Below are 11182 nucleotides of genomic sequence, written 5' to 3' on the forward strand. Positions count from 1 at the left end.
ACCTACGTCTCGAACCTGACGCACTTCTATCTCCCTTCTCTGTATGAATCTATCGCCGTCGTGGGTGCACGCACTGCACATTTATCTAGCCCCTGAATTCCGCCGCTGCACTTAACATTGCAAGCTCTGGTCAGGTTATTGCTACAGTTGGTTGCTGGCCTAGGCCTAGTGCAGTTCAGAAATGGAGCATCGATCTGTGTCAGGTAGGCCGCGACAAACATACCGATCACCCCCGATCCCATCGATCGTATCGCGGTTCATCCTTTTTCGAGTATTTTCATCCTCCCCCCTAACCCGAATCGGAGATTCAAATTATACTTCTGTGCCGAATAGAGATCGTCATCGTCATCGGCCGCCTCTCGACCTCGAGCTATTTTTGTTTTGGTAGATTGTCAATTTCCCCCGACTTTCCCGGTCGAGGTATGGAAGTGAGATCGCGAGGCCCGCGAATTAGGACGACGAAATATTCGATGACGTATTTAAAATCGTTTTGCTCGTTAGTATCAACGGACTTTATCGTTCTTCGCTGTTATCTACCGCGATTGAACGGCGTGCGCAAAGACGGTTTTCTAAGCATTTAAATTCAATCATGCAATTATAGATATGTACCAAGTTGCAATGCGGCTTGATACGGCGCGTTCGAACCGTTGCCCTTGGACCTCGTCACACTCGAACGAAGGACGGAGGATAAAAAATTTTTGTAATCTCCAGCAATGCGCTCGGGTTGCGTTAAAAGTAGCGAAAGGAAATATCCTAATGTTTTATTTATCACTGACTCATCGATCAGCGAGTTTGGACAGTACCGCTGCGTGGCCGATTTAGCCTGGTGAACTCGTTCATTGGTTCTCCACAGATCTGATAAGCCAGTTTGAGCCTTTATTGAGAAGATTCGAGGACGACGATGGCCTGCTAATCACGGAAGCGATAGAGGAAGCCGGGTGCAAGGTGGGCGACAACTACATGTCCGTCGTTATGCGAGCGACCGTGAAGGGGTCGCGTGGAAATGGAACAAGTCAGTAATCTAGGGCGTCGTGTCTTTCACCTTGACAAGTTGCGCAACTCGGCTGCAATTACACCGGGTACAATAAATCAACGGGAAATCAGTCGGTGAAATTGGTTCAGGACTAATTTCGTCCGTACGACGATTAGAGAATATCAAAATATTCGTATTAACGATTGGCGATTAAAATTTTTTTATTATTTCTCAGATATATACCTACTTTGCACGAAATCAATCGATTTTGTGCGTTAAAAATTAAAAGCAAACACCTTGACGATACACTATCTCTGCTCTCTGGTAGATTAAGAGCGCTGATTGTCTCGTTACGGGAATAACATTCGACGCTTCGTCATAACGTTATTTGTCTTTCTTTTTTCTTTTTTATTCAATTTTTGGTCAACTTCCCGCAAGGCTACGCCAAGTCGATAGTGACCAAGTACCTTCCCCATCATCGGGAAATTACACCGATATTTAGGACAGCCGAATTGTTCAAGAACGAGAGTTACTTCTACGAGCGACTTCTACCTCTCCTTGGTGACTTTGGACCTATTTTCATCCACGCCGACGGAGACAAAATCGTTATGGAGGATCTGAAACATCTCGGATACTCGGTCCTGGAGCGGCGAGAACTTCTCGACCTCGATCACAGCTTGGCCACTGTCAGAGTAAGTGCGACGAATGATCGGTCATGTTTGGAGTCCGGTTTACGGTCCGTGAAAATTCGTATGACCCGGTCGATCTCCTCCGAATTATAAAGCTCTCGCTCTCGCTGTGATCCGAAATTGGTTAACACCGAACTGTTTTCAGATCCTGGGTAAGCTGCACGCTTCGAGCCTGGCGCTGAAGTTGCGAGATCCTGGGGGGTTCGAAGAGCTGGTGAGACCGCTTACGGAGGCGGTTTTCCCTCAGGACAAGATGCCCAGTCTGGGAGTGTCGATAAACGATTGCACGAAGATAGCGGTGACTCAGCTGGATTCGATCGAGCCGAAGAGCGAGGAGCTTGAGGTCGGCATCCGGTTCCTGAAGAGCTTCGGCGAGAACGTCTACTCGGAGATGCAGGAGCTGGTGGTCCCTGGTCGGGGCGAGTTCGACGTGTTGACTCACGGCGACTGCTGGAACAACAACATCATGTTCAAGCATGACAATGCCGGTAGAGTGGTGGACGTGAAGCTCATCGACTTTCAAATAACTCGGCATGTTTCACCGGCCGTTGATTTTCACTACTTCGTTTACTCCAGTCCGAAGTCATCCGTTATCGAGGAAAACTACGACGACCTTGTCCGCGCCTACCATTCCGCTTTCGCCGAGGCCCTCGAAAGAAACTCCGCGCCACTCGAAGCCCGCCGACGACTCAGTATCGATTGGTTCAACGGTGAGCTCAGGAAATGTGCCAAGTACGGAATATTCACGGCATGCTGGATCATCCAAGCGATTCTTGCCGAAGAACAGGACACCGTTGATATGGACCAGGTCACCATGGATTTCATGAAGGAGTTCATGAGCAGGAAGGTTCAGGTCAAGCCCAAAGTCGCCGAGAGGCTCAACTGCATACTTGTTCATTATGTACGTAGGTACATTTAGGGAAGTGGAACTTCTACGGCATGACGGATCACGTGATGTGGTATTTTGGAAATGGTGGTGGTGGTCACCGGTGTCTTCTTAAACAATTCTGACGGTTTGACGGTGGATGGAAACTGACGATAAATGCGATTACAGTGGGAGTGGAAAAGAGACGCTGATCAAGTGATTGGAAAACTTTGAAAGCAAACGGAACGATTTCTTGGTCTTTGAGTCTTTGAACCGGCAAACCGACTAAAGTTGGTCCTTTCATCGCCGAGGCAAATTTCAGAGGAGCAATGGATCGCGATACGACAAATATTCTCTACTTCCACCCACGATTCCTGCAGTTTAATCTTTTACCTAAGGAATTGAAATGAATAAATATATGTTGTAATAAATTGACTTGTAATAGATTGAATTTTCGTTCCCGACCATTAGCCGAAGTCCCGTGATTCTGTAACCACTTCTTCTGATCCCGATCGTTGAATTCGAGTGAATCGCACTCTCGCACCGAGTCCGATACTGCAAAATTATCGATTTTCATGGATTACGGGTCGATGAACGACAAAACTTATCTCTACAGGTTTCAAGGCGCATCTAATCGCGTAACTGACTACGTGAGATCTAAATGACGATCAGAACTACGCCCGTGCATATAATAGGACAGTTGCTCGTTCGAAAAGCAGCGAGTATATAAGTGTGACCAGAACGTCACCGTCTCTGCAATCTGCAATTTCTACTATCGGATTTTCCATAGTTGCGCAGGTGAGTTCTTCCGCCCTAATTTGACCCTCCGATAAGTCGAAAATTAATACCTCAAAGAGCAATTCATTTGAACGTTCTCATTACTCGCGGTTACTCAATATATGAAGTGCGGTAGCAGCCCCTTTTTACGCGGCTTACGCAACACCAGCGCATCGATGTACGATCGGTTGCTCGCCAAAGGCGCAAAATCGGATTTCAATTCGAATTTTCAAAGAGAAGAAAAAACAAAAGGGGGGCAACGATTCGACGCAAGCGACGTGACGAATAAAATTTGATGCGAATAAAATTGCTCAAAAAATTTTCGGACAACATCAATTTACGATAACTCATTTCGTGCTTTAAAATCAGATTTTATTTGTATTGTATTGTTTAGTTTACAATCAGTGGATTTCGGCCAGCGGTAAGCGGACTTGACCGCCGGATACAACGCATTGTGTACATCGTTGATTTGTAGAAGCGTGCCAGTTTGGCTGAGCAAACGTTTCCAGATAATCGGTTTGACAACAAATCGAACGTAAAGGTCGTGGAGATAAATATCCGAAATTTTAATACCTTGAGGTAGTAGCTTGCACGCCGGCTAACGTTCAAGTGGTTAGCAATCGAGACACGTGTTAGTCAGCACAATTTTTAACAAAAATTTTAACAATCACCCGATATTGAATTCAGCTCAGTAGTTTTAACCCCTTGACTCGGTTGAGAATAAATATTCAGCTATTCGATCGCTCTAAATCAAGTCAGTCAAAGCAACGAAATCGAGGAAAAAATGAATTCGCTGGAGCAGAATGTCGAAAAGATGCGAAACGGGATTGTGGAACAGCCGGAGAAATCAGGTAATACTGTAATTTGGAATGTGAATGAGAAGAATATCATCGATAACAAATCGTTTCAGCCAAGACTGTGGAACTTGAGATTTTGCAACAAGTACTGCGAAGATGGGAAAAGGATTCACGCCTCGAACTGACCTCGGTCAATGAGACTCCGGCTTGTGGGTTTGGAATCAACTTTATGTCGATGGTAAAGAGAATTTCCGCGGAAGGAAAACGCGGCGATGGTTCACGTGAGTAGGCTTAAAAACGCAACCTCAATTTCATAACCCTGGTCATTCACACGGGGTTGGGTCGACCCCAGAGCCGAGTTTATCGTAAAATTTTAAAGTCAGCGCGCTTGAATCAGGGTTGCTTGTGCGAGCGAAATGAAGAATGATTGAAAACACTTTGGAGTCCCAGAGACCCCGTGTACGTATTGCGTGTCGTTTTACTTTTTCCGCTTCGAGAATTTCTCCCGCATCCTCCGTCGTTTTTTACTAAAACTAAGATCGAAGTTGAATTTCTGAATCGTTAAATTTTGTCTCGGAATTTTGTTCGACTCGTGACTGTTCATAACGTAAACTTGTGTACAGTAACAACGTTCCAAGGGTGGCTGGGGTTTGAATAACCCCGTGTAAGTGATGTGGAAGTTTCCATAAGTGTAAGTGACTGGGGTTAAGTCATAAGAACATGTTTCCAGCGGTTGCTAACTCGATAACCCCCTTACTCCATTCCGTGGGGTAAAAAAATTGTTATGATTTATTATTCTTAGCCCTGAAGTGAGGCATTTCATCAACTCGAAGCAACGGATATTAGGTATATTATTATTTGAAAAGGAAATCTATTCAGGCAAATTTTACTCAAGACATGATCGATAATAGTAAAAGAATGGCAAATGAGTGTACATGTTATCATTTTTAACTTGGCGCGCAACTGGCGAAAATCTGTAATATTTCCTGGGGGTCGAATAGCAATGGAATGACAAAAAGAAGGTTTTTTTTACATGGATTGGATTTCGAAATATAACGATTTTCAACTTTCATACGTTTTCTCCGGACCTCGGGAGTAGCCAAACTGATTTACGCGAGAAGTCTTTTTGTAATAAATGCCAATGACTTTTTTCACAAGGATCCGTGCGTCGAGTATTGAGATAAAAAACCGAATGCCCGAAATATAATTTTTCGACCCTCGGTTATTCAGTCACGAATCGCTGGAGCCGCGTTCTCATAACCTGAGAAACATTTCCGAACGGATAATTTGGGATTTCCCATTCTTTGTACCACTTATATTTTCCGGATTGCAATAACAAGTAAAATCGACGCCGATTCGTTTAGCCTACGAAATAAGCCTGATCACGAAGAAAATCCTGGACAACAAGTGTCATCAGATGGTATTCAAGAGTTTCGAGATATTTTCGAACGAGGCGAGAGCTTACAAGGCGTTATCTCAACTACTTGGCAAGGATCAGAATTTGATACCGCACTGTCTTCACGCTGACGATGAACTGATAATACTGGAGGACTTGAAGCACCAAGGATTCAAGATGCTCGACAAGAAACAGGGTCTCGATATCGAGCACGCGAAGCTCGTGATGAAGGTGAGACGCGCGATTCGCTTAAAATTTTCTCTTTGCACACAACAAAGGCATTCGTAATTTTTACAGGCCCTAGCTCAATTCCACGCCGCCTCTCTCAACTTGGAGTACAACGAGCCGGAAAAATACGCTAAAATACGGAGCGAGATCAAAGAGGTGCTATTCCCGGCGGACAAGGATCACGAGGGTATAAAATCCATGATAACCGCTCTTCCAAATCTCATGATGTTCTACCTGAAGGTCAGCGCCACACCCGAAGACGATCACGCCAAGGAAATGGCCTACTTCGAGGACAAGTCCGAGAAGATGTACAACATACTGAAAGTCAGTTTATAGTTACATAGTACATAGTACAGAACCGGAGTAGGTTATGGAAAAAAAAAGAAAAAAGAAACAAACAGACCAAACGGAAGTGTAAATTCCATTTCGTATTTCCAGGAGGTGATAAAGCCGAAGAAGTTTGCCGTGATGTGTGCAGGCGATTGCTGGATAACCAATCTGCTCTTCAAGTACAAGAAGAATAATGACGACGGTGACGATGAAAATCAATCGGTGTCCGAGGTTCGACTTTTGGACTTTCAGGGGGCGAGATTCGCCTCGGTGGCTATCGACGTCCTCTACTTTCTCCACACAAGCGTAAAGCACAGGGTGATAGAAGAAAGTCTCGAAGATCTACTCGAGTCCTACCACACGGAGTTCATTTCCAGACTGTCTTCGATCCCCCAAAAAATTCGTGACGAACTTTCGATCGAATGGCTTCGAAACGAGCTCAAGACTCACGAGCTCTACGGTTTCTTCATGGCTCTCTGGATCGCCCCGGCAACAACCATGGACGATAAACACATCTCGGACGGTGTCACAGTCGCAACAATGTCCGTGGAAAATAACCACACTCCGGAATACATGCGTGACAAATTGTCCACCGCTCTTTTAGAAAAGGTTCACGAGAAGTGCAAGTACTTCCTCAAATAGAAAACACCGATTGGCCTGTTCATACGTACCCCGCGTTTTTCAAAGTTTTGACAAAATCACGCTTTGACCATATCGAAGAATAGACGTTTCTTGTGGGATTTCTTATTATTTTCATCCGAGCAGCTGTATCGGGTTTTAGTTACGTGTTTCTCTTATGTATACATTCTTCGTGTTGTGTTAATCTTTACCGTTGTACATTTAACTGTTGCGTTTGAAATATTTTTTATCGATATAAAATGAAATTTGAAAATAACGAAAAAAAAAAGAAAAAAAAAAGAGATGTACGTATATATATATATATAAGAAAATTGAAGATATTTATGTGTTCAACGATAAGTTTCAGAGTCGAATTCGCATTCTGGTAATTTTTCGTTGAATAATAACAAACGATTCTTCTTCAATGCAAAATTATTTCATACCAATATTCGTTGTTATTTGTTATATGATAGTCTTGTGTTTTATGATATTTATTCAAGAAGTTTATTCATATCTGATAAATTATTCCGTAATCTGTTATTATTACTGTATACATGCTTTCATCGTATATAATATATTTTATTTCACCTGCACAAGTATTTTTACTAAAAATAAAATTATCCCTCCTATAACATGCCGGGTCATCCTGACCGATACCTTTTTCTTTTCTTTTTTTTTTTTCTTCATATCTAGGACTTGTACTTATAACGAATAATGGTTTCTTGACCTCGGTACTGATGAAGTATATTTTTTTGTTGGATATAAGTAAATATTTTCCTTTCCTTATATGTATACCTTTAGCCACACTATCGCATTCTACGATAGTGAAGGTATACTTCTGAATTTTTTCAGATAGATTAGATTCGTAAATTTGAACTGATAACACAACAAAACGGGAACAAGGTCATTTTGACACTGAATATTATCCATGACGAAAAAAATTGGTGTGTTCTCGAGTGGTTAAAATCCTTGTTTCAAACCTCAACATTCGATAATTTCAACTTTCGTACGAAATGTCAAATTAAACTTCATGCATTGAACGTTTTGCAATTATAGTCACATTAAAAAGATGTTTATACTGAAATCAGTTGATCTATTCTTCATTGACGAAGACTTGATTTGCTGATGAAATTTCATCGTTAAATTATCAAATCCAAATAGAGCGAGTGAAATACATCGCGTGTTTTCATAGAACGAGTAAAGTTATGAGACTTACGAGTTTCTATGATAATAGATTCGATTGGCAATTGCCGGCCGTACGAATAAACATGAAAAGGAATTTTCTCACGTATCGACACCTGCTAATATTACACGATGCGTGCAATCCGTGTGTACACAGCGACGTATTGTAAAAAGCGCACGGAGTCACGTCCGAATTGATTTTCTAATCGCCTCACGCGATCAATTTAATAGGACGTAATACTCCGACTCACCATTTTTTAGACTCGATATACCCGCTGCTGATCCAAGGATCGTAAGCATCAGGATATCTTCGATGGGTCAATAAAGTCAATGCCAATAATTCCGGTTCCATTAACCTTGGGCGTTTAAGAATATCAATTCCTGTACACAGCATCCTGGATACGATGATCGCGAGTGGCGAATTTGAGGATAAAAAATAAGGATACAAAAGATATTGACTCTCGTTTCATTCGATGAGCAGATCGAACAACTGCGGCATAATCGATGAAATTGAGAAGAGAACAATTTTCCATTCAAATAAACGAGCAACAATCCATTTGCGTAGAAAACGCTTCGCGAGAGTTTCGCAATGTTTAGAAGCGGCAATTTGAATAGATGGCTGCGATTATCGCCAGTCTAATAACACCGGTGATTTATCAAAGCCGATAGGTCGAATTATTATCATACGGTACAAGTCCGGAGTGCTGCAGCAACTGCGTGATGAATTGGTCTGAAATATTATATCTACGGGTGTATAAAAATATTTTCATACCTAACTCGTACACACGTCGAACAATTTTCCGCACGGAATCTATCAGCGGATTCAAATTACGCGCTCATTTCGTCCCGTCAAATCCAATTTTAAAATATTACGCGGACACGCGGCGAGAATTACAAACGCGGTAAAAGTTCGGCTGCGCTATTAGAAGCCGGCCTTCCGCCTCAAAGAGACCGAGAGACGATCGTAGCGATGCATTATGCATCGGGCATTACATGTTTTATGTATCTGTACCATCTGCATTGCCGTCTCGAAGCTTCGTCCTCCGATCCAATTTTCTGTGCGTCAGTTTTCGTCCTTGCTTCGCGAGTCCTGCTGGAATAATACAGATACAAAACGATTCTCAGGATCCCAATGCTTCCACCATCCGTTACTAGTCCGGTAAAAATAGGTCCGAATTGAAAATATTTGGGATATTGCTGGACTTTTGTGCACAAGGATTTTTTACACTCAGGAAGTCAAATCTGAAGTCATTTTTAATCCGCATAGCCGGTGTTTCAAGAAAACACTAAAATTTGACGCTTCTTGCATTTTTTTCAAAAACTGCTAACGATGGGTGAAAAATGATTTGATATTTTTTTTTTTTTTTTTTTTCAAATCTACTTTGACTCGACTATCACGTATAAATGAATATCTGATAAGCTTCTCGTTCCTTGTATATTTTTAACGCGTATTTTTCATCCGGTAAACTTTTCACCCCGACGCCTCAGGGGTTTATATTTTCCCGCTTTTCATCCCCGAATTTGCCGCCTGGCTGATCATCGCAAAAAGCGTACACGGCGGATCCCCGATAACCACGATGCGTCGCGACGCCGTCAATTTCCGATCAAGTTCAATCAAAATTCGTCCTTGTGTGAAGTAAGTTTGTCTGGCACGATTTCCTCCCTTTTTATCCGCAGTCTTCAATCTATTTGGAGAATTTCGCACCGACATCTTCGGAAAGAGAAAGACGGAGAAATAAATCTCCGATGTTCTTCCCGTCACGATTCTCGATCGGCTCGACGTTCTGGCGGCTTCGGGTTCTAAATAAAAATGCGATTAAAAAAGCGATCCGAACCAGATACCGACGACCTAAACCCTCCGCTCCTTGGAGAAAGTGAATCGCTTGTTCGCTCGATGCAAAAGCGGAAGCAAACGGCACCCGAGCGCCGATCTAAACCGAGGTGCAAAGGATCTTCAAACTTAAATTGACGCTTTCGATTCCGTTCGTGACTCCTTCCAGCCATTCTTATCTCGACACTGCATCGATTCATTTTCTCCGTTCCGGAATATATTTATCGAGGCGCGTGATGTACAGCCCGGAAATCCTCGATGAAACCGATTGACGGAGATATTTGAAAAAAAAAAAAAAAAGTAGAAGAAACAAGCCCGTAAAACAGATTTTCAGCGATACTTTCCAACATATTGAAAAGGGAAGAGTGAAAAATTTGAAGCTGATGAGACTTGGCAGTCAAGTGAAAAATTTGTGGAATAAAAATTAGAAAAAAGATATTCTCAAGATCAGAAAATATACACATTTTTATTTTTAATAAATATATAAACTGAAAAAAATATAATTGTTTATGGAGAAAAAGTGACTGGTAGGAAAAAAGTTGTAAGCATCACAGGTTTTATCATCGAGCCGTTTCATTTTTCTGAAAACCTGTTTTTCGGATTACAGAGATTTCGAGAACGTAAAGATTCATTGAAATTAAGAAAAGTAATTTTCCACCGAAACCAAAAATTTTTACCTCGAGCCAATCAAGCCGAATACAATATACACAATTCTAATCGAGCTAGAAGTAAACTTGAAATCGAAAATTTTCAACTTGAAGATCTGGATCATCGATTTAAATTCAACGAATTTAATGTTTTTTTTATAACTTGTTTCTACCCCGTGTTAAGAAAATGGATCTGTGACGTCGCTGTTGCAAATGATAATGCGTTTATTATAGAAATTGCGCAACGTAAGTCAGACGCGATGCTGGTGCCGGGATGCTGTTGTTGGCAGATGTTACGCGTTAACACTATTTTGCAAAATTCCGCATCGCTGGGGAAATCTGCACAAGGCAGACACCATATATAAGAAATAATAACTGATAAATTCGGAAAAATTTGAAAAAAAAATATAAAAAATCCACGGTAAAAATCGCAAATAATTTTTTTCTCAAACAACCTAACGAGGATCTAAAACCACTAAATATAATCCTGCATTACCTTGACGCGAATTCAATTTCAATCGTCGAATCAAATTTTTTTCTACAACTGTTTCAAACGAATTTCAAAAGGCTTTTGTTCCGTGATACTTGGGTCAGTGACTGAATGAGTACAAATTACGCTCGTCCCAAATCGGAATGTTACGTTATAACCGCGCGTGTTATATCATGCATGTAACGTTCAATAATCGGATGGTCGGATCGCAAAGCGAAGAAATAAAGGAAAAGAGTAAGAAATAAAAAGGGAGACAACAAAAGATTCAGAGATGATCATGAATGAAACGTCAAAAACAATTATTCGACGGTTATAACCCACGGATGTGTCACTGAACAATCGAATCGATTGACACGCGT

The 11182-nt window shown here is 41.8% G+C and overlaps 1 protein-coding gene across 1 annotated transcript; it reads left to right on the forward strand.

The window, feature by feature from the left end:
* Window positions 1-26: 26 nt before the first annotated feature.
* LOC124222704 (uncharacterized) lies at window positions 27-7263 on the forward strand. The gene is made up of 9 exons (XM_046633939.2): window positions 27-203; window positions 854-1012; window positions 1412-1665; window positions 1808-2580; window positions 4037-4155; window positions 4215-4382; window positions 5466-5728; window positions 5795-6049; window positions 6164-7263. Exons 1-9 carry the CDS (start codon window positions 182-184, stop codon window positions 6695-6697), a joined length of 2547 nt encoding a protein of 848 aa, XP_046489895.2. The 5' UTR covers window positions 27-181; the 3' UTR covers window positions 6698-7263.
* Window positions 7264-11182: the final 3919 nt, after the last annotated feature.

Source organism: Neodiprion pinetum, chromosome 7, assembly GCF_021155775.2.
Source record: "Neodiprion pinetum isolate iyNeoPine1 chromosome 7, iyNeoPine1.2, whole genome shotgun sequence".
Classification (NCBI taxonomy): Eukaryota; Metazoa; Arthropoda; class Insecta; order Hymenoptera; family Diprionidae; genus Neodiprion; species Neodiprion pinetum.